Source organism: Taeniopygia guttata, chromosome 3 (genome assembly GCF_048771995.1).
Source record: "Taeniopygia guttata chromosome 3, bTaeGut7.mat, whole genome shotgun sequence".
Taxonomy (NCBI): Eukaryota; Metazoa; Chordata; class Aves; order Passeriformes; family Estrildidae; genus Taeniopygia; species Taeniopygia guttata.
In genome coordinates this window covers 107,863,374-107,888,290 of record NC_133027.1, presented here as the reverse complement: position 1 = coordinate 107,888,290, position 24,917 = coordinate 107,863,374, and the positions used below count along the sequence as shown (strand labels likewise).

Here is a 24,917-nt window from a genome sequence, read left to right as displayed (position 1 = left end):
GCACATGAGCAGAAGTGAACCAAGAACATTCTACAGTTAATCTTCTTTCTTCCTTTTCCAAATGGCTCGAGAGAATTTGCCATCAGTTATAGTAAACCCATAGATGCTGCCTAAATGGTTTTTCTGGGTTACTCCAACACAATTTCCATTCTTTCCCCTCCTTTGCTCTCTCACCATACCAAAGCAACCAAGGAAGGAAGTAAGAGAGCCATTTAATACTTAGAAGATAAAGAAAATGCAGATATAAGTAAAAGGAAGAATAATTTCCAGACAGTAAATAGTGCCTGATAGACTTTTGGCATGCCATGAACAGTTGCTCTTCTCTTGCACAGGCTCCATAAACCTCCCTAGTTTTTTGCTTCTTGGCTACTTTTCAGCCAGAAGGAAAAATGTTCCTCAAGATGGTGGGTTGGTAGACAGCCTCATTCTCAATTTACCTGGCAGTTTAGTACACAAATGAATTTCCACAACTAGTGCTGCTGTATTTCTTGCATCATCCTATCTAAAAACTGCACTACTTCAAAGGGATTGTGGGGAAGTGAAGGAAATCTTTCATCCCAATGCAAGAATTTCCATTCCCTGTGTCCTGGGATTCACAGCCATGTAGATAAAAATGACCTTGAACTGACACAGAAAGATGACAGAATGAGCAAGCAATTGAGAACTCTGGAATCAGTAGTTTTGCTGTTAGCTTTCCACTGAATTTTGAGATTTCTGTGAATCTCAGCATGAACATTATTCCCCTAAGACATTACTTCTCTTAACACAGGCACTGATTCCCTCCCTTTTCTTTTACCTTGTGTTTATCAAATTAGAGCACTGGAGTTAAGCAGCTTCAAATACTCCCTCTTAAAAGCACCTCTTACATTCTAAGATCTATAAGCACACATTTGTACTTGCTAATGTGACAAACACCTCACTTCACACTTTCTGTCAAGAAAAGAGAGTTAAGCCTGAAGGCAATTATATAGCCCACCTAGGTATTCTGCTCAACAGTCAGGCATCTTAGGAAATTTCCATTTTTTGTACTATCTACAGCACACAGGCAAACTCCCTTCTAATCTTTCCTTTGCACCAAAGGAAACCAAACTATTGAATATCCCCAAGACAGCTGACCTTTGTAACAGGATCTTTAGCCAATGAATGTTCAATATTTTAACTTTCATTCCCCGGCAATGCTATTTAAGGAGCCATCTGAGGCCTCTGCTGCTCCCAAGGTTCCTGTCTGCAATACAAAGAGAAATGTACTTTTTTTTTTTTTTTTAAATGTCAGTTGCCTAGCAACCAGCCTAAGCTTTTGCAAGGATACCAACAGAAGGAACAGCCTAAATCATAAAATTTGTCTGCTGTTGCTGCAGAATTATGTATTAAATATATTTTTAACTTTCCTTCTAACCTTCTGCAAAGCTGTATGTTGGCAATACAGGCATGGCTGAGTCAAACTTGAAGCTCCTTGAAGCACTTAGAGACATCTGCTTTTGCTGCACTGTTTAAATAAGGGGAAGGATTCCTTTTTCTGGGTGCAGCACAGATAGCAGCAGCTCAGACATTAGCTTGTCATTATTTGGCTATGACCAGTGTGTATCAGCAACTTGCTAAGGGCTCCAAAATCAGAGTTCATGTCTGTGTAAGACTGGTTTCAAAACCTTAAAAATGCTGCCAGCACAAGCTTTGAGCAAGACTGCAGTACCTCCAACTGCTGAGCAGCCGAAGGGAGCACAGTGACACTGCAAGACTGGCTCTGGGAAAAGCTGGAGCTCAGTCCTCCGAAATACAGCTGAATGACAGATGCCAAGAGGGATTCAATTACTTCCCTCTGTACAACACCAGACACCTCCTGAAGCATTACATGATTAAGAAAGCCGTTCAGGTAGACATGCATGATTATTTCTTCCCTGTTGCCTTAAAGAGGTACACACATAATGGCTAAGAGCAGAAAGGAGTATTTTGTGTAGCTGAAAGCAGCTTTAGCTGCCTCGTGCTTGGAGCTTACATCCCCTGCTGCCAAGTCTGTCCATCTACAGTGCACACCACTGGTCCTGTGCTGCCCTCAGCATGGGCTTGAGGGGCTGGGGAGGGTCAGCAACAACGCAGCCATCTCTGAAGTCACACAGCTGCTGTGTCTTCAAGGCAAGCACTGAGCTGGCCATGTTCTGCAGGGCTGGAGAGCTTGGTGGCAGGCACCACAGGAACACCAAACCCCCATCAGCAACCCCAGCACAGGCCTGCTGAGCACAGTCCTCGCTTCCAGCTCCACTGAGCTCTCACAGAGGCTTTTCCCCACAGACCCTTCAGCTGTTCCCAAGCTCTTCCTTTACTCACTCTCGAGGTACTTCAGCCTCTCAGTGAGTACACAGCTGAGGGGTGAAAGCAAATTATCCTCTCCTAGCAGATACTCCAGCCTTCCTTCATCTGGCTTAAGGCTATATTACTACTCACTCCTCCTCTCAAGAAACACACATACTAAAGCTCTTCACTCACAAAGAAAGTTGTGTTGTGGGGTTTTTTTCAGGCAGAAACATTGAATACGACTGTAAAAATGTTTCCATGCGTTGAATACACTAACAACAATAAATATCCACTCTCCTTTTAAAGATTAAGATTCATGAGAGTTGAATGGCTCAGTTAGGGCACCCAGCCCTTTTAGACTACACTGACTCAGTTCAGGGCTCACAGAATAATTTCACTGCTATCCTTGAAGAATCCCTCCCTTACTACCATTATGAAAATGGCAAGTTAGTATCACTAAACACAAATCTTGTCTCCTTGTAGGAGACAAGGCAGAAGACAGGCATCAATGTTGCTTCATGTTGTCTAAGGCATGTATTTTAACACACATAATGCAGATCTAGGAGCTCTTCTTAAGTACCATAAATTTAAGCTACAGTCTACTCACTATATGCACCACTTCTTACTCCCAGGGAGCTCCAGCAACACTTTGGGACACCCAGGCTAGGCTCTGTGTGAGAGTAGTAGTTGTGGAAGGGGACAGAAACCTGAAAAAGGAATACGTAACTGATCCAACTGATCCAAGGCCAAGGAAATGCTTGCGAGTGCACAAGGACCCTATTACACATCCCTTGTGCTTGTAATACATCATCTAGACACTATGATAATTTTGCCTCCAAGTTCAGAAATGTCAGGAGAGCTACCTTAGTCTCCAGGAGAGCTATGTGCTGGTAACCTCCACGACCTCCAGGGAAAACTGATTAGCTGGAAAGCAGCAGCAGAGAAGAAATCAACCCCAAGCAGCTCTCTCCTCTGCTGTGAAGACTACAAAGTCTTTTTCACTCCGTAAAAGAGAGTCTGGTCCTTCCTTTCCCTATGTTGCTTAATACTGGTCTGTCGGAATCTGTGGGTATTGGTGATTCCGAGATTGTAGAAAGTCTCTGTCTTTCTGCCCCGCTGCCAAAGCAGAAGCCATAATTCGTCTGTGCTGGTTTCAAGGTTGTTTATTCTGTTTATCTCTAACATGTTCTGCTGCCCTGCCGCAGCTCTGTCCTGCAGGGCAGCGTGTGGGGCTCTGCCCTCAGTGGGATGTTACAAACATTAAATACCAGAAACTACCTGTGCTATATTTACAATAATGTGCCAATATCTGTCACCTACATTGAACAGTGTGTCCCCAGCCTGAACCAACAGAAAAATGCCAACACCGCAGTGAAACATGGAGGGCATGAAGAAGGAGAAAAAGGACAAGACATACCCAATTTCCTCCATCTTGTCCCCTTTGGACCCCTTATCTAGAAACCTAAAATTTTACTTTTGCACCCGTGTTACACTTAATTATTACTCTTATCAAACACTCAAAGGTTGTAATTGATCCTGTAAGATTGAAAACTCCTCTCCATGGACAGAGATCACAGCCAGTGTCTCTGGGGGCTCTGTACAGGGGGGTTCCTGACCCCCTGCCAGGGTCCCAGACCTGCCAGGGCAGCCAGAGGGAAGCCCTGGATTCCCACACTGGTCACTTTTTCAAAATCTTGAGACGAGCAGATGCAACTGTCTGCGCTGGTTTTACCCTGGCAGCAGGACAGTGGCTCGTCTCATTGCCTGAGGACCCTGCCAGATGGCACCAGGCTATTGCACCACTTGCCACTCAGCCTCCAGCCTGTCCACGCAGGGAGCTGCAGTGCCCACTCAGCCTCCAGCTGATAATACCACACAGCCAAGGTTATTACCAGCAGAAGCAACTCAAAGCATCTGTGAAGAATTCAGCGTTCAGCACCACAGGAACAGGGCTGTTGCATTAGAATGATTTAAACATCTTTGGCCTATTCAGAACTGCGCTTGGTGACACAGGACATCGCCCACCACATCTTTGCCATTGTCTAGGTTTTGCCAGCACTTCCTTTCCTTTCCCATCTAAATTTGCCTACAAAAGCATTTCAAATATAATGGTGGGATTTGTCATTTAGATATACCATGCCTCTCTTGTTCAGTGAATAAAGCTCAATATAAAAGGCATTCTTAAAAATGGGTTAAAAAACAACCAGACCACACCATCTCTCTCATGATACAAGTTTCTGAGAAACACAGGAAAGTGAAATTGCTACCACTCCATTATTTCCACCACTTAAGTGGATAAAAGACAGACAGAAAGGTTATGCTTCCCTGAGTTTTTTTCCTTTATGGTCTTAGGAAGCCCCAAGGCCTGTAGGAACTCACTGAAGTGATGTGCCTATTTTTGTTAAGACACATGCTTTTCAGAATAATGTGTAAACTCAAGCCTACGTGTGGTAATGAGCCAAGGTGGCTGGCCTGACATTCAGACTGATCACTTGTGAAAAATGACAATCATCATTTGGCAATTCTTTGGCTGGCAGAAGAAGAAACTACACTGAAATCTGATTTGATTGACTTAATATATAAATTAAACATACCTCTAGTCAAATTCAGTGTAGAAGAGAGGGCAAGATAGGATTTTATGGCACTTTTAAGAAGGTCAGAATTGAAAATCCTAAAAACATGCTTAAAAAAAAAAAAAAGAGAAACCAAAGTTTCCAGTATTTACAGGTTGATAAAACTGTTCCTGTCGTGCCCAGGATTTATGAGTGCAATTTGCTGTACTGCAGAACAAGTAATGCTGCAGGATGTGAGATTTCATTACCAAGAAATGAGATCATGAATTGGCTGTGACTGAGACAGGTGAAAATAGATCTTCACCTATAAAAGCTCAAGTGCACTCTGCATTTTGCAGTCTAGACTGACCACACTGTTTTCTCATCAGCTCTTTCTGCTACACGGGAGCACTTGCTTGTAAATGAACTCTGTCCTGCTATCAAGCTGCAAAGCAATATAAAAATGTATGCCACATCTCCCATTAGCAAGATGATGCATTGCAGAGTATATGACAGGAATCCTCAGGGAATACTTTGGGATTAGAAGTGAAATACTGCACAGATGGGATTGTTGGGTAAGGGAATTCCCTCTGACCCATATAGGGCTCAGAACATTTAGCACTTTTACATCAATAGGCAAGATCAGGACATTTTACCTTGTAAATATTTAAAGTACAGACAAAAAGACATGGTGTCCTTGAAAATCTGAAAAGATAGGACAGTACAGAGATAAAAAAAAAAATAAAGAAGAGCAACACAAATAACTAAGTAACAAATATCCTGTAACATGTAGGGAAGGTGAAGAGGTATGCAAACAGAGTGGACAAGAATGGAACTGCCATGCAAATTGTTCAAAGCTAAAGATCAGGCCCCACTTCTCCTAACCTATGCTAACCTAAGACTGAAGCACAATTATTCTCTGTATACACTCACTCTCAAACATCAGCAGTTAAAAATCTTCACTTGCTCCCCAGCAGATTACTAGAGCTATAGCATTGTCTGCTGTTGAGAACCAGGTTACACAACTTGTAAAGCCTACAGAACTCCCAGACAAACCCCATGTTCATGGTAAGATTCTGTGCCTTTCTATCATGGCCTGTGTATCACTGTTGTGTCCAGCATCAAGGGTTCAAGTACCTGAAGGATTTGCAAAGACACAGAGGGCAGGACTGTGCTAACTCCAGCTGAATTCCAAGGTGAGCTGGACATGACATGTAAGCCCCACTTGACATAAGTCAGTGCAAGGTATTAGCACCATGGCACCAAGCTCATTGTTTAAGTATTCCACCAGTACCTTCAGCTTTCCTCACTCATGATTGAGTCTGGCCACTGTTTTCAAGCTTGGAATTGGATTTTTAAATGCTTGCACTGAACTTCTGCAGCAATCTGTGAAGCTCTTTCTGACTGAAGATCTCTATTGAGCTCCCTGCTGATCTAATACAAATTGTGAAAGCTTTGGTATCTCATAAATCAGCCAGTTCTGTTACATTTAAAAGGGGACAATGATGGAGTCCCAGAACAGAGCCAGAGTTTGCAAGGTCCCAGAGAAGACGTCCCTAGTGTCTCACAGAGGGGTCACTACAGCTTTGCCTGGTGTGTTCCACACATCCCCACTGATTTAGGCTCCACACAATCCACAGGGCACTCTTTTTCCAGTGTTCTGCTATCCTTACTTTTTTGCCTCTTAATAAGAAACATGAACTTGTGTTGTTGCAATTAGATGCCATCACATCTTGTCCTAACCACCACAGACAAGACTAACCCTCCCTTTTAAAAGTTCTTGAAGACTTCTCTCAGACCTTTTTTCTCACCCTTTAAGGCAAAAAAAATAATTTCAATCTTTCCATAGTACTGCTTACTATACCCTTAGTCACATCTGATACTCTTTATTAGACTTTCTCTCATTGCTCTACCATTTTTTTGAAGCAGAATGCTTAACCCCAGACAGTCTTCCAATATAGGGCTTTGCCCATGCTCGTGGAAAAATTCTTTCAGACCACTTCCAAGCTTTGCAGCCACTTATACCTCACAAGACAATTTCTCTGCAAAAGCACAGATTCGTGCCTTATTTCCATGCTAAGGCCGCTGTTTCTGGCTCAGCTCATAGCCATAAAAGACCAGTAGTAGCTGGAATTTGGCAAATGAGTGCTAGTTGGTGGTCTCCACTCAGGTCCACATGGAACACTCCAGGGGCACAGAATATAGGACCATATTAAGTGGTTTACTACTGCACAGCATCAATTTGCTCATCTCCCAAACGTGTAGGTGGGGACTCTAAAATAAACTGGCTACATTTTGTACCATCTACATTTCCCACAGGAAGTCCACTCTTTTAAGACTGATAAAGAAAAGCTCCTGTTATCTTTGCCTACTTCTCATAACCACATTTCAGCCATCTCAGTGGTTTACTAATGACTTTCACAAATACCACACTAATTTTAAAAAAACACTTATGCTGAAACACATGACCATGCCAACATTCCCATTGTTTCTTTTTCTAGAGCATATTTTGTACCAAGCACTTCATATAAATATAAAGAAAGTTTTAAAATATTAAGGTTTAAAACATTAAATGTTACAAGTTCTCTCCAAAAAAATATTTACATTTCCTTTAATGGCTGGAAAAACCACAGTTTAAGTCAACTGCCCAGACACAGAGGGAACTGATGGCAGTTTTAGATATTAGTTCTTTCTTATACTAAGTCCATTTATGTTGAACCTGCAGACAATGGAAAGCTGTATAATGCTTTTCAAGCCACAGCTATGCACAAAATCCATTCTTCTCCTTGGTACTGAGAAAAGAACGCTACACAGAAAGAACAGTACTCAATACCAAACACACACCCCTCATCACAAAGTGCAATCAGAGCCTAAAGGAGAGCACTGTCCTTTCACAGACCTGCCTGCTGGCATCTAGTCCCAAAACACAAATGACTCTACACATTCAAACAAGCAATCTAGATCCACTCTTATAGAAGAAAAAGTGCCCTTTCTGGGCCCTTTGGTTTGAACCTTACCTTTCCACAAGCTACCATGGACAGGGCAAGCTGGTACCAGAGGTGAAATTCATCAAATGCAAACTTCATGGCTCTCTCCAAGCACTGAGAAAGGAATTGCAAAAGGAGTATCAGACTTTATTTATTTTCCTCCTTACACCTTTTGTCAAGACTGCTGCTTGGGTCAGGAAACAATCTGTTGTGGCCCTAGAGACCCAGGTGATTTTTTTTTCTTTTTAATGACACCATTTACACTGCTCAGCTAATGGGACTTGCTAGTGTACACCATCACTTCAAAAGGCAGCCACTTTGCTCAAGTGCCTACATATAAATTAGTTTACTGTCTCAAACAGTTCTGTGTGCATTTCTGGCCTGGGCAGCCACAGCTCTGTAGCTGTTTCTGCTGATTGCTAACTAGCACACTCCATTTTCACCTTCCCCGATAAGCCACCACAAAGAGGAGCTTTTTCCAGAGTGTTTGGAGGGGCAGAGGCCGAGGGAGGTACCTCAGACAGCATCACATACTGCCCTCTTCTGCCCAGCGTGATGCTCAGGAGGTCGTAGACTGCAGAAGCATCCCGGAGGCTGATGGCTCGGTCATCCTGCTGCTCTGGGGCTCGGCTGATCACTGCGTCCCGGTTTGCCTGGCACACACACAAGTGAGGCATCAGAATCCAAGAGAGAAAAACACAGCTGACTCCTCCATAGGAACCTACACCCATCACTCATAGCATTTTGTTTAAAATCATCTCACTTTTTTTTTTCTTTTAAAAGTTTATCCCAACATAAGGAAGGTGTTTCCAGAGGTGCTTTCTACCCACATGAAGGAAACTCAAGAAGATAGCTGTATCTACAGGAAGATACTGCTACACATATCTTATCTGGATTTCTGTCCCAGAATTATAGCATTACGGAACAGATCTACCAGACCCCATTTCCTCAGTAATTAGAAATTCAAGGCCATCCATAAAGCATCTTCCTTATTTTCTAATTAATTAGAAATTCAAGGCCGTTCTTAAAGCATCTTCCTTATTACTTCAATTGCCTGTAACTATGATAACTCTTTCCAAGGTTGATAATTTGTCTTCCATGTCTACACTAGATTTCTTCACAATAGCATCAATGTTTGTTGTTCTTTTTTGTAACTGACCTTTTATTGTTAAATTTGAACAGGTTGCCTAAGTAATCAGATTTCCCTGTCATCAACTTAAAGCAATTACACATTTCGGCAATGCAATACTGAATTAGTCTTTTTCAAATATATAAAATATGTCTTAATTTTGTTAATCTATCAGTACATTTCTGTGCCTAGATCAAGAAGAAACATTACTTTTGACAGAAACAATCAGTTCAGCAATTTCCAAGGATGTCCCAAAATACAACATGCCACAGACTCAGATTTATCTCCAAATCCCAGCCCTTTGTGCTTTTCTGAGCAAAAAGAGGGAGATTGCAATTCCAGAGTAAACGGAAAAATCCCTCCAATTTCCAAACACAGAGGGCCTCCCCCAGACTACCCAGCCTCTGGGAGAGGCAGTACTGGATGCCACTAGTCTGAGCACCATCTGATAGCACAGACACACTGCCCTGGGCTCCTCAGCTGAAAGGGGTGCAACATCAGACACTCTAGTCTAGACATCTAAAAGATCAGAAAAATTAAGAAAATTGCCAGCAATTTCACCTTGAGCAAAGGCAAACAAAATGTTCTCTCCTTGAAACATGAAGGTTATGAGATTTATTTTACAATACAACTATAATCTTACACCTATTTCTTTCTAATTGTGGGGAGATTTTTTTTTTTCATAAAAAGGTTAAACATGGGAATTAAGCATAATAAAAATTTCCAGAATATGCAGCCCTTAAAGCCCACACATACTTCATTGTGATTAAGCTGCAGCTGTTTCATCATGATTTGATCTGTGTAATGCCCCAGTTCCAAGCACACTTCATCACAGCCTCCAGCCGAGACTGCAAACAAAATTACTGACAACTAACACAATCTCAACCAAGAGCTAAATGGTGACTGCAGTTAAAGGCAAGCTGACAGATCAGACCCAGTCCAGTGTTTGCCCAAATAAACTTACAGCAACTCCTCCAGCCACAAAGGCATTTTTATTTTTCATGCTACTGCAGAAGATGCAATTTGTGATTAAAAAAAAATAGTTCAGAACAACAGAATGCATGACAGAATGAAAATCACTTTCAAAATTCTGCAAAAGTACAGAGGCATAGCTTGTCTATCTTTATTGGCAGAAATAAAAAAATAATTAAAATAAATACATGTTTAAGCTGTTTGGATTTAACATAAGACTGTTACTTTAAAAGGGAAAAAGGAGTTAAATAAAGCCATATACTGTATGATCCTTATTGCCAAGTGAATCCTCCCACGTACACACAATTAACTGTTTTTTCTGCACTGGTTACATTGTTATGACAATTGTTTGTAGCAAACAGCTGCTGAGATAGCACCCCCATGCTCTGTAATCTCATCAACAACCTTCCATTACAGTCAGCTACAGCCTGATGCTTTTTTGCATATCCATCAAGTACCAAACTATGATTTTTAAATGGATGCATTAGCAGAGATATAAAATTAATCAAAACTTATGACTGTCCATCACGTTTTACCACAGATACTGGTATTAGAATAAATAATACACCCCAACCCTGCAAAAGCAGAAATATAGGGCATATTACAAGGATGCAACATCCTAAAATTGTATACTGTATATATCATACTTTACCCAAGCAGACAGCAGTTAAATGCAACATATGCATAGGTATGATGAATATTCTTTCCAAGAAGGTCATAAACCTGCTGATTTTGTTCAAGCTTTTAAATCTCAAAGCCATAGAAGGTCTTTGCAATCTATCACTCTCTATGCTTCCATGCATAAAAGTTGCCACTAGCAAATTCATTGTAACTTTTATCTCAACAATTTCTTCAATACTGAACCTATTCCTAATTGCTAATTCCAGCTGCTCTAAAACAATAAATCAAGAGGCCATATTATAGTAGAGACATAAAAATCCCACAAACCCCAAAACCAAGAGGTACAAACCTCATAAAAAACTGACTGAGCAGTAGCAAGAATATGGATTGTGCCCAACACAGTAAGGTAAATCACTGTCCTAAGTAAGGCTCAAGGTGCCATACAGAGGTCAGAGAAGGGAATATGAATCACTATTTCCTGAAACCCACTCAGGAAACTGGCATGTCTCCATGGCCTGCCTCTCACAGAAGGCAGGCTGCTGTCCCTCAGATCATTACCGAGCTTTTTCTTTTTCTTTGCCTTGTTTATATTTTTGTAAATATTAATCTGTCGGCGAGAAATTCTGACAATCACCGGCAAGTACAAGGGCAAAACAGTTGCAGAGTTACTGCAATAAAGAATACACCTGTTCTGTGGGATGGGGAGTTTTACTGAGTGAAATGTACACAGAGAGACACTTCATTTTGCATTTGAGAATGCAAAAATTCCAAGCTATTAACACCAACGTTTTTTCAATACCTATGTTTTTCTGTTGTTTCAGACCACTAATTTTCCTGAAAACAATTGGAAAAAAGGTTATTTGTACAACACTGGTCTTAAGCAGTGTATCCCAAACCTAAGTAGCAATTTCAATTTGTCCTACTGCATTATTTCCTCCCTCTCTATTATTAGCAGCAGTAAAACATAGCTACAAATACATTTTCAACACCCCCACCATGACTATTTCCTTTAAGCTGTTCCCATTGTCACAGAGACATGCCTCACAGCATACAAGCAGGATGGGGAGAGATGGGAAGTCACACCTAGAGAATCTCTGTTCAAGGCTGTTTTATGGGATGGAGAAGGTCACCAGTGCTATCAACACAAGTTTCACCACTGGGAATTAGCATAACCTGCATTATAAAGGCAAAAATATACAGTCAATGCCCCTTTTTTTTAAGTATTCCAAGGTGATTGAGCAACCCAGAGATGCTTCACACTTGGGTATTTTGGGATGCATAAGGCACAATTAGCTGTGGATGTAGGTGGTGGTTCAGACATGACACCAGTCCTATATGGGGAGACTGGACACATTTTGTAGTCAGCCCAGACCCAGACTGAGCATCTTCAGCCTCCCTTTCCACAGCCCTGACACAGCCCATGGGGCTCCAGCCCAGGCTGGTAGCCCTGAGCTCACCCAGCATTCAGCCACTGTGGTGTCTCTGAACCTGACAGGGCACAGACCCTGGGGCTCAGCAGGGCTTTTCAGTCTGGCTCCAAAACACAGCAATGCCACTGTAGGGAGCAGCTCTGCCTTTCTGAGCACCCACAGTGCTGAGTCTTGGGCCAACCTACCCACACTCACAGTACACTCACCTGCAAACGAGATAAGCCCACCATCCACAGAGGATTTGCTGTACATCAATGATGCTTATTTATGGCTTGTTTATTTCAGGAAGGAAGGAAAAGAGCCACAGCAAATCCAAACAGCCATTACTTCAGCAGTTATTACGCACACAGTTACACTGCAGAAAATTAAATTTACCACAGTACAAAGATGTGCTTCTTAATAAAACGTCAAGTAATCATATGAATTACAATAGAGTATATTCCATGTAGCAGCCCCTTCTCACAGCAATTAGCTATGAAGTATCCTTTAATTGCTCACTTTGAAACATGGCTTCCCCTGCTTTTTTCCAAAGAAGAAAAAGAAAGCAATTAAAATCTTTAATGAGTGCCTGCTGCCTGCCCCCTAATTCATGGGCATTCGAATGTTCAACTTGTGTCTTTTCATAATAGACATAATTGCCAGATCCACTGCAACCCATCTATACAGAACAGCAGCATGTTTTACACAATGTACTGTAATAATGTAATTGGTGTGATTCAATACTACCATTAAGAGAGAAAAACAAATGCCGTGTGTGTAAGATTGACAACAGGCCTTTGAAATCCTGCAATTGATGCCTTTTCTGCTAAGAGCTGGGGAATATTTAGCCTATACCCTTTGGGTCTCCCTTCTGGCTGTTTTGCCTGTACTGCCAAAAAAAATAAATTAATCCTTCACAATGGCAAGAACCTGTTCAATGCAAGAGGCTACAGACCTTCTGCCTAAGTTATTGCTCATCTCTACACAGCACCTGAAGGTTTCCCTCACTAAGATATGCAAAGAAAATATTAAGGGTTGACTGCACAGCTGCTGTGAAAATGGTATGTGGGTAGAACAGGGAGGACAAACCTTGCCCCAGGAACTCACAAAACTCCTCTCAGAGAGATACTACAACTCATTGCACTTCAGACCAGAAGCACAGCAAATGAAAACTTACCCCCTTGTGAACCACATGCCATCTGTCTCATTTCTGGTAAGCAACAGACCACAAGTTACTGGTGCCCAATTCAGATGTCAATTCATCAAAACAGCCCCTTATTACTTATTAAATATGACCACATATATCTATGCTACATGTTTCAGGTGCATTCCACCACCCTGTACTGTAGCAGAACTAATTCTGGAAATCTCACTAAAAGAAAGACAGACATATGCCCCCATCCAAAACAGCCAAACAACCCTCTACAAAAGGCAGGCAGAGAAGCAGAAAGTAAGCAAATTTGTTTGTGGGTATTATCTTGGGGAACAAAGTCATCCATTTGCCAACAGTTATCTGGATTTAGAAAGCTTTCTTCCAAGAATTTACATCTTCCTTGCAAGTTTGGAAACAAGACTTACTACTGCAAAGCAGAAGAAAAAAAAGCTCTCACACCCTGTTCTCTAGCAACTCACATTAGTACTATTTATTCAAGAGGTAATTAGCAGAGGTAGTGTATTTCCCACTAGAAACATTCTGCAGTCCATTTTTACAGGTCCCAAACACAGAGCTTTGCCTTCCAAACCAGTAAAGAGACAGCCAGATTTGCTACTGCAAGTGCACACCTGTGATTTGGTAGGAACCAACAGAGCAGGGAACCCTGCCCCAGTTGTCTCTCTCAGCTGCCATAGTCCAATGGCCTTCAGTAAAACAGTCACAATGGCCATCCAGCTGTTGTAGCATCACTGGGCTTGGTGCCATTAAAAAAAAAAAAAAAAAAAAAAAAAAAGGAAAAAACAACCTACAAAAGCAACAAGCAATTCTTCTTCACCAGCTCATTTGCTGGACAGCATTATTTCATAAAACTAGGAACTGAAGAGCTAACAGGTTTTATTTATTTCTGTGTTTAAAAATACATGGGTTTAACGTTATTCTGTTAAAGGCATGCTCTCAGCCATGAGTTTGTTCTCACCAGTAAAAAGAACAAGTCCCACTATCTTCCTTCACCCTCACCATCTGTTCCATGCTCTCAGGCCCTCCAAGGTCAAACTGCCTTCAGGGATTCAGATCAGAGATAAGATGTGGATGACATTTCTAATCTTTTTTACACAGGCACAGCATTTATTAGTTTTGGATAAAAGGAGCTTCATTTCCAGTATGAATGAATACAGAGCCAAAAAAAATAAACCATATTACCTGGTTTGTTTGGTGGACCACATCCAATCAAAATCCCTAGTTGTAAGAGCCAGCATTGCCAGCACTGAATAAAGGTGTTTCAGACTGTATGTTGGACCTCAGATTCAAGAAGTGAAGGTTTCTAAATGCAAACAAAGAACTTTTTCTTTCTTTTTTAACCTCAAAAGTAAACACAAAAAGTAATACTAAGTGTTCCATTCCTGGTTCTGAGAAGCTTCTGGCTAACTTTAAGGGCAGTGCAGTCAACTCTGAACACTCTTGAGAATAGCTATTAAAATAAACAAAACTGCAGCTAAGAGTTAGTCATGCCAAACCTCCTCTGTCTACACCCTGCAGCTCAAAGCACCAAAATCCCTGATGGCAGAACCAGTCCTGCTCCCATTGGTAGGTGAAGCAGAAAAATCACACTGCAGCAAGTGACAATGTGTGCTCAGTCCTCCTCACAAACAGTGCCATTGGTTTAGGTGGGTTAAATGCAGTAAGAGAGAGGACTAGAGGTTTAAAAATAGGCAAGTCCATGTTTCTCCAAGATGTGAGAAGGAACACATCATTCTGCCATAGCCTGAGCTTGTAGAGGCTGTTGCCAGCTGGCATTCTTGGTCTGAAGGAGAGCATTTCTGTCCTCAGAAACACAGCCCATCCATACCATAACTTAGGCTATACAAAAGGAATGACAGAGCAGCCAGGAGGCCACAAACACCCATAAAGACAGCCTTGACTGTGGCAATCTTCAGGCTGCCTGATTTGTTTCACTAGATTCCTTCATGAGAACTCTACGGCCAAAGGCTGTGACTAAATAACAGCTGGCACAGAGAAGGAACATTTGCCAAGCTCAACAACCAGGATGCTTTTCATTGTTTACTGAGATACCTCAGTTATGAAAATAGGCTCCCTTTTTTAACAGGACATAAAGAACACAGGAGGCAATTTGTGAGAATGCCAGGGCAAAACAGGCTACAAGCTTTCACTGAAAGTGTTAATATATCCACAGAAGCATCTTGAGAACCATGAAAGAGGATGCTATGTTACTTGGCCATTTGAAAACCTTTTATATTCTTAAGCTCATAGGCAGAGTGAAATACTGAAGGAACTGTTAATTGCCCCTTTAAAATATAATCTCATTTCATCCCACCAGAATATGCAAACTGACTCCCTTGCAATGCAAGGGAAAGGGATAAATAATCACAAGCCAGAAGCCTCTGCCATTAAGAGCCAGAGAAGGTTTGGTGAGAAATAGGCTCTAGCTCTCAAGAATCTCAAGGCAATTACTTGCTTTCTCCATCACAGGAACAATTCTATTCCCCCATAATATCTTCTTGATAGTCACACAGATCCTGGCAAAGTAGATGTCAGCTTCACCTTAGGAAGGCAAGTCAAACATAAAAACAAAGCGCATTTCAGCAGCAAAGGTGTTCTAGGTGTATACTTCTTGGAAAAGTACCACATCTCCTTTTCAGCACATATTTACTTAGAGGTTCTCTGATGATTTATGCTCCTCCTTTGCTTTGTGTCCCCTCCACAAGCCAAAATTTTTTTCTGTGCCTCGTTCCCTAATTCTGTCCTTATTTAAGGTTATTTTGGAGCAGTAGGAGTCAGGAACAGGTGTGTGAAGAAGTTGTTTGGCTTTACAGTCCTACAAGAGAGTTACAATGGCCTGACTGCTCTTTTATCGCTTTAAAAATCAGAAAGAAGTACCACCTTTCCGGTCAGTTTTGCTCTGACAGACCGAAACAGCAGAAAGGCCAATATAATTGCATACCTTTGTTCCATTTTAAGGGGTTCACAATTGTAAATACTGGAAGAACACTTAATCCAACCAAAATCCAGGAACATCAACTGTGTTGCTCACTGGTCTACAGAAACGTCATTATCACTTGCCATTGACATTCTCTCCAGAAAGCAAAGTATGTTTTATTCAGTTGTTATTGTATCATTAGGGAGAGACCTCAATTAGAAATCTGCTTCCTGTTAGCTCATTTCATCGTTTTTTTAAAGAAAAAATAATACACGAAACTAAAAACCGAAACTTCAAACAAACAATAAAATTGTACATGAGAAAACTCACTAGCCTACAGCAATGCTGTTATGGAAACATGTCATGTCATAAGTTAAACAAAATTTCCCCTTCTAAGTACCGTAATAAAAATGTACAGGAAAGTATTTATGGATTACAAACATATGTAAGAATTAGATTGCTCCCTCTATTCCTTCACTTAGGAAGAACATTCATGTGATTTCTAAGTGTATTTCTATACACTTGTCCTGAATTTTAGTTAGAACAAATTCATGGCAAGGCTGATGCAAGATGAAGGCTCAGATGTTCCATTTCCCCAAAATCAGAAATACAGTTACGTGGCTCCTACAGTGCTCTGCTACAGGATCTTCTTTTGTTTTATATGGAGCAAATCAACGTGCCTTGCATCTTCCTCCAGGAAGTTCCTCTATATCAGAAGCAGCATTTAAGCATACACCAAATTTCCTTATTTAACCTGGAACTCAGCACAGCAGTCTTGTTTCTATCAATAGCATTTTCACACTACTTGATCCATAACTTAGCCACAGGACCAGTTAGTTCACCATTTTGCACACTATTAGATAGGGATAACTTTCTCCTCCTCAGCAGAACAAGATTGTGCAGTTTGAGGTCCCTCACGGCCTCTCCAACAGCAAGCCCAGTCCCAGAAAGACTGGAGCAGCCAGTTCTGTCATTGCTCCAGACCCCAATCCTCTTCCTTCTTGGATCAGCCTCAACAAGCCCCACTGACATGAGTACTTCTGATTTTAATAGAAATGCATATGCATATATGATATCCTACAAGCCCTCTCCATTTCTAATTATGAAAAGCCCTCCTGACTGAAGAAAATCCCTTGAAAACACAAAGCAGATGTGCTGCGGAGGTTTAATCTAGAAAGCACTGAAAAGCACATAGCAACACTCAGATGTACATGATTTTGAAGTCAATTTAATATTTTGGGGTGGTTCCACCTCTTCGATTTTTCCCTGAATTTTAAAAGCAAACAATATTAAATTGCCCTGTTCTGAAGAAGTCTGTGGGAAAGGGAAAGAACTTGTGCCAGAAGAACCAGACAAGAAAACCTGAAGGAAGAAAAATCCAAAGTTTCCACAGTATCTTTTTTCAATTTGTCTGAAAGTTATTAAAAATTTTCTAAGAAGGTTGATATGTTCCAAGGTTTTGAATCTTACTTTGAGGTACAAGTGACCACCCTGCATTTAAAGCAAAATACACATTACTTACACATTTTCAGAAAATATTTCTAACATGTTTTCTGTGCATTTGCACCTTCTCAGCACATGAAAATTACCAAAGGTCACCACGCAGTTATCTTTCCTCCAATTTTCTGCCTGCCTCTTAAACGGATTTTTTAAAGCCACCAATGCTATAAATAGAAGAAATCTAATTATTTCACTGTAACTTATTATGAATGTTTCTGCATGTCACAAGATTTCCTGTATCACTGCATCAGAAACTGTCAAAGATCACTCCAGACTGAAAAAAACAACTGCAGTCTAAGGCATGAAAGCAGAGTGCTGCATCCTGCAATTTCAAACAGCAGTTACCACCATCATGCCTGGCTTTAGGCAAGGCTCTCTTCCTCTCATTCTTGATCCATAAATCCACACAGATGTTATGAATGGAAACATCTGTCCACTGACAATGTATCTGGACATCAGAACGTGCATACAGCTATGGTGAATGCAGTCAATTTTTCTTCTTGACAATTGCCAAAACTCTTCACTGAAATTCCACTTAATAAAAGTGGTGTCACAAATAAAAGAATAGATACCATTTCCCACTCAGCATCTGAACCTTTGCTTCTGTTTATCTGGGGAAGATGCTGTAAACAAAGCCAACCAGGAGACCTGGAAATGCTAGATATCCCTTTGCACTATTAATACTAGAAACTCATTTTTGGCTTACCATGGATTCACTTATTAGGAGGAGGAGAAGAGCCTCTTCTACATTATCTTGAGGGCAGTAGACACTGAAAGACAGAACGCATTTTTCTGAGGAAGATCAAGAATTATCCTACCAGCCTCTTTCTCATTCCACAAGAGAAGCGGTAATTTGAAACATCTCATGCATAATTCATTTGCTAGGCAATACTTTCTTTGCAGGTTCACAAATTAAAAACTCTGCAATGTATCTTAGATGAGCTATACTGAACCCTAAATAGATTATTTCAATTTCATAGCAAAGACAAGCCTCTGGTTGGACTTTCTTCTTCCTGGGTGGGGGAAAAAAAAACATTCAAAGTTTAATGCTTTATTTTTTCAGCAGACTTTGTAGTGAGAAGTTGAAAAGCAAGAAGGCACAAAACTACTACATGGATCAGTGACATACTTAACAGTACTGAAGAGTGTTCAAATATACTCCTTACTCCTTCTAATAAACTGAAATGAAAATAATACTTACTTCTCTTCTGAGTACAGCTCAGGCCTCCGACAAAGCAGATTGCTAACATAAGACTGATATTCCTTGTTCATAAACTCAGGAAGTGGATCAGATAAAGGGCTCCAGTAACAGTCTTCACTGAGGGAATGGAGAAGTACTTGGGCTAACTGTTTGGCTGCAGTCTAGAGATCAGTACAGAAAAAGACATGAATCAGTGAAACCTTTTCCAACACAAAAGATTCACCCCTCACCATGTTCCACCTTGGGAAGGAGATGTACCAGAGTGACAGTATCACTCTTCAGAAAGCTGGAGTAGCAAAATCAGCTGCTAAGGTCTACAAAAGGGTCAGTTTCTTCCCTCCTGAGAAAAGACCAAACTTCTGCATTTCCATGGTCCTGTTGCAATGCTCTAGAAAAAGAGTTATCAAAGAGGCCTGACAGCAAGGGATGCTTTGGTGAACAAGGACAACCAATTGCCACGTGGACTGCTGAGACAATCTCACAATAGTTACTACATAGGAGTAGGATGACACAACATTGTGTTCTCAGCCTCAGAATTTTGTATGCAAGTCTCAAGACCAGAGGAGACTTTTGTGTTAGCTTTAAAAGATCAGCTATCTGTTAATGTCATTCTCCCTTATAGATTCTTATAGTTTCATCTTGGTACTGCTTCTCTCTTCCTGTTGCAGTAAAGGAGGGAGGAGAGAAGATGCTTAGGAACTTTATAGTGAGACAGCAACATCACATGTACTTTTTTTACCATCAAGCAGCCAAAGGCCCTTCAATAGTTGCTTTCCACTTCATGCACACAGCTGGCAAGCTGGGCCCAAAAGGAGGCAAATCAACTTCACTTAGCAAAACTATCTTTGGCATTTACCCTTGTCTGATACCCATCAAATCTCTAATTTCTTGCACTGTACCTAGATAAGCCTGCAAACAAGCTCAGAGACATCAAAATGGGTGGTGTCCTCTGTGAATTCCAAGCAGCACACTGCTCTGTGCTGTAAAGTAAATCCTGCACAAAACAGAGAGCAGGCTGAAACTTCAGCCCTTCTGTCCTAATATTTGCAAATAGTATTTTGCAACTTCTCTCATTACTGGATATGTATTTTATATGAAATGCACACTTTGAGATATGTTATGAGCCCACCAACAGTAATTTTTTTTTAAATGTTTAAATGTATGTTATAGATATGATAGTTCAAAATCTATGGGATCCGATAAACCACACTTAAATAAAAGTTCCTATTGCCAATTTCAGTAAAATAACTTGTTTTGATGCATGGCTCCTGATTTTCACCGCCCTTACCATACATAATTCACTGAATTAGTCTAAAATGCAACCACAGTACCACCTCTTAAACATCCAAAGGGAGGCTTCATAGATGGCAGTAGTCTGTGTGTACGATGGTGTCTCAAAGAAATGCCACCATGTACAACACCCTGGAAACCCCAAGACCTTCCCTGTCCTGCTACTGACGAGTTACAGAAAGCTGTCTGTTTCTAACTAAGCTTTTCTATGCTTTTTATAGCAAGTAACTATGAGCAAAATGGCCTAGGGCCCTGCAACATTAGCCAGTATCATTTTATCATCTCAGTGTGTAATTATTTAGTCAGTTCTACCCTGAGGAGTCAACTCTCCTATACTTTTCTCCTACAGTCTTACAGGGGAGGAAAAATAATTTGCCAGCAATACAAAGATCTCTACTGGTTCACACACAAGTAGGAGTATAGTTTGTGGTAAGCCATTCAGAAGGCAAGCAACAAATACTTGTAGTGTCTTTAATTTTAACATACAGTACAGTAGCTGTGTAAATTAGCTTCACTCTTGCTTTGAATAAGACCAAACAAACCAGAACAGGCCAAGACTCTGATTTATGTTATTACTGCCTTTGGCTAAAAAAAGCATCATTATGCTTGAAGAACACTGTGATCCCACAAATTAGGGGGGGGGAAAAAATCATGTGTTTTACTTTCATGCTTGAAAAACTTGTTTAATTAAGCACAATCCTCCCTTTGCCTTCTTGATGGCTCTTTAAAAACAAATAAGAAAATGAAAATGCAACTTCTAAAGCTCGGGAAAGCTAGGGAATGAGCACCTTGAGAGTCCCCCTAAGGGATAAATCCCCCAGGGGTGCTGTACAGCTGTCCCCAGTTGCACAGGGACAGGAGCAATTGAGCTGTGTTCTGTCACAGTCTAGGAGCAGCAGATGGTTAGACTCATTTCAGCAAAATGATAAAACAGGCGAGCACAAAAATACTGCTGAACCCTGATCTCAGTTTGGAAAAGGATGCAACCATCTGAGTGGACACTTAAGTCATCTCTTCTAATTTGCTGCACAAGCTTCCACATGCATCTTATTCTCAAAAATGCTACACAAACCCATGCCCACCTCCCCTGCCCAGCTTCTCTGGAATGACACAAAACACAAAGCAGAATCAAGTACAAGTTTAGCTGCAAGAGTATCAATGCTTTCAGGGCTGCAAAGCTTTCATTCCCAATACTGTTATTCTGCAAGCTGTTGACCTTGTCACCTCCTGAGCAACTTCAGGGCAAGATCTCTCCAAAGGGAGACAGGGAAGAACCAGTTGAAGGTCCAAGAAATTAAACAGGCACATAAATACTTCTTTACCTGAGACATTCAGGATAAAAGGATGCAAAGATGCAGAGTGCCACCAATAATAAGAAAATTTTAAAACAATTAAAATCACTATGTACTGTACTGAAGAGGGTTTTACAGAAGGAACACTGAAAGATGTCAATCGAAAAAAGTACTGCTTGTTGCAAGAGACACAACTACTTAATGCTTCTACATGCAAATGCAGAAAGGTGTGCATGCACACTGAAATTGAGAAAGAAAACAAGACAGCATCACTTGAGGACAGCACTGTCAAACTAATAACATCTCTGTTTCCACTAGGGCTAGAAAATGCACTGAAACCAAGAAACAAAACAAACAATCAAAAAACAAAACACAAACCCAATAAAAGTAACCTATATGCCCAGGTCTGAAAGCCTAGAGGTTTCAACTGGGCAGGTCTTTGAATTAAGGGGATCACTTGACATATCACTTCCAAAAGTTTAAAAAAAAAAAAAAGTAAAAAAAAAGAGCCAGCAATCAATCTAGTGAGGACAAATACAGTTCTGTGCTACAGCACTGGTCAATCAAGAGATACCAGACTGCCCCACACTCCCATCTCCCATTCTCTTACCATTTTGAAGGTCTGAGTAGCTTTTGTTTCTACAGTCCGTAATATTTCTCGCAGACTCCTCATTCCTTTCACAATATTTCTATGGGGAAAATAGAGAGAAAAAAAAAAAGAAAAACTCTCAAAACGAGCACACTGGAGACAGAATATTTTTATGATGTGCCAAAGCTCAGCAACACACCTGAAGTTCAAACAACCCATGAAACAATCACTGAGTGTGCAGTAGCGAGACAAGTCACTCTGAGGCACAGACAGGACAATGGCACAGAGCAAGGCAGCGCCTGTAGCGTTGCCTACTCCAGATGGCTTCCTAAGAGAAGATCACATTCAAATTTGATGAACAGAGGGGACATTTGGAAGCCTTTCATAGCTCATATTTATAAAGCAGATGCTGCTCCTTAAAAGCATCCACATCTCCTCTTCATACACACAGATTGTACTTGTTTGAATTATATTGAGCTTACGTGATGCTCTTAAATGACGATTTATTTTAGGTGGTGCTTGAATGCTTTGTGTCTGATGGACCACACACATGATGAAATTACAGTGGTTTAACAGTTAATTATCAGGCAGCTAAGTTGCAGTAACTGTCTGCAAGCACAGCTTAACCTGCAGTAAGAGGATAAGACTAAAAAAAACCCACAAATTAAAAAAAAACATATTATTCTGCATACACCATGTGCAATTAAAGCTGACTAGTTGCCAAATGCTATCTTAATTGTGTCTGTGTACTCAGAGAGATGCAGAGAGGAAAGATTAAACACTGCACATATCAGTTATCACACTGGCAGCCTATCAGCTGTTCAAGGCTAAGGACATGCCCCCACCACAACAGGAAATGTAAAATGGTTCAATGCACATTTATTGGGTCAAAGCTACCCAAAAGACATACAAGCTACCAGAAAAGAAGCAAGACAACAAAATAAGCAGTTGTACTGGTACATTAACTGTCACTTCAGCTTATCCAGGAGAATTTTCTGTGCAGACAAAAGCTAAATTTCATTTATAAACAAAGCCATAAAAACCTTTTCTGTCAAACTGATTAAATTTTGAAGGTAAGCAGTACAAACTGCACTTGTGCCTGCTTTCATGCACTGCAAACCTTCTTGCACTCCAGAATCAACAGCAAATATTTGATGACAATAAAAAAAAAGGTAATTATTTTGGAGGTGCAGAGATTAAAATATCATCATGTTTACCATGAATATTGGCTACATTAAATGCCACCCTAAAGCTCGTAGTCACCATGTCACAGAATGCAAATGCAAATGGCCTTACTTCCAAGCAATTTGAAACTGAGATGGGTATTGTGAGGTAATCTGTAGACTGTCTAATCATGGGCAGTGTACAGGCAAGCAAGAAAGCAAGACAAGAGCAAAAAAACTAAAGACTTGTAGAGAAAAGTCAGATACTGCCTTTTTTCCTTCCACTTTCTCAAGTAAAAAATGTGCTTTGAGTTTATTAAGAGGAAAAAAGGCCAAGAATGTTTTCTTTAAGCTGGACTTAAATACTTCAGCAAGCACTGCAGTGACAGGGCCAAGACACTGGGGGCTTTTTTGTGGTTCTAGAATAGACTATACCCACAAAGATGCAGTTCTAGACCTTATGCACAAGTAGTGACCAAATTCAACAGAAGTGTTTACGTGATCTTTACTCTTAGATAGAAAAACTTAATAAATTCCTCCATCAAAACCAAATTCAGTTGCCCAATTGCTCTTCCTGATTACTGAAAACTAACAACATTTTGTGTTCTTCCATGGGCTCCTTAGCAGGCTGGACAGAAGAATTATGGAGTATAACAGTTCTACAGCATTTTCAAAACTGCATTTATTTAGGTCTTTTGTTAGCATAATGATATTTGTCTTAATAAAGTGCCAATGAATTGCATTAACCAACATCAGGAAGAAGACTAGTGACCACTTGCAAAGCTGAGTAATCTCACATTTGGCACATACTTCCGAGAAGAAAAACCTACAGAATGTGATGAGACAGTTTTGTTCCTAAAAAAACTGAGGCACCATTACAGTTCAACATTTTAGACAAGGCCACAAAACAAGTTAAGCCTCCTGGCAGAAACACCGTGCTCTGGGGCAGGAGGAATGGGAGAAGGAAAAACAAGGAACAGACACACTGAAGTGAATGAAAGAATAAATGGCAAACTGCTGCCCATCTGTCTGTAGTCAGGGCTGGAGCCATGCAGCACATGACAAATGCCTAGGAACACCTTTAACAGATGGTAGGAGTGCAATATAGGCAGCACAGGAGGAGCACCCAGCACTGACCTCCTCCCAGACAGCTGCCCCTGTGGTCAGACCTATCAAAGAGCCCCCACTCCACTCCCTGAGCTCTCAACAATACCAGTTCTACAGGACTGAGGATTTGGTTTGGCAGCTTTTGCATTCTGAACTTTATCAAACATTACTGAGCCGTGACGGGAGACAGAGCACACCTGCCTGCAAACACAGGAGTTTGTCTTTCCACTCTTCTGTTCCAAGCCAGGAGACCATCTGAGCACATTTCATTTTGAGCATATGAATTGCTCTGCTCATAACAATAAGGAACTCACTGTTCCATTAATATATGCCGTTTATAATACTAAATGTGCAATTGAAGGGATTTTTTTTAAGCCCTTTATAATACTAAATGTGCAATTGAAGGGATTTTTTTTTTTTTTTAATTAGGACCTTAAGAATTTAAGAAAAAGAGAAATATGTATTTGGAACAGAAATATATGCTATGTAGGTGACTGGATGAGGATACAGACATAAAGCCTCTGGCAATCCATGGTGCAAACACTTGATCTTACTTAGATTAGAAACTAAGCAGCCTTTAGCCTCTGCAGGACTTGGATAGAGAACTACCTGGAAATCCCAGGTAATGTTGCCTCAAGCCATGGCATCATAAGTGAACATTAGATCATGGAAACAAAATTAGTTGGAAGTGTCCATAGGCCCCTATTGTATTGCTAACAGGCCAGAAA

The 24,917-nt window shown here is 40.7% G+C and overlaps 1 protein-coding gene across 3 annotated transcripts in view; it reads right to left on the bottom strand.

Moving 5' to 3' along the window:
- Positions 1-24,917, bottom strand: part of TTC7A (tetratricopeptide repeat domain 7A) — a 166,959-nt gene that overhangs the window by 116,121 nt on the left and 25,921 nt on the right. For 2 of the 3 annotated variants that reach the window (XM_002187925.7, XM_072927602.1), the window contains 5 exons: positions 21,941-22,019; positions 18,749-18,909; positions 18,254-18,317; positions 8,344-8,481; positions 7,859-7,942 (listed from right to left, as the gene is read on the bottom strand). In XM_002187925.7, the coding sequence (XP_002187961.4) occupies positions 7,859-7,942; positions 8,344-8,481; positions 18,254-18,317; positions 18,749-18,909; positions 21,941-22,019 (526 nt within the window). Of the gene's footprint in view, positions 1-7,858; positions 7,943-8,343; positions 8,482-18,253; positions 18,318-18,748; positions 18,910-21,940; positions 22,020-22,118; positions 22,356-24,917 lie in introns of those variants that run through there. The other variant, XM_030269186.4, reaches the window with a different exon arrangement.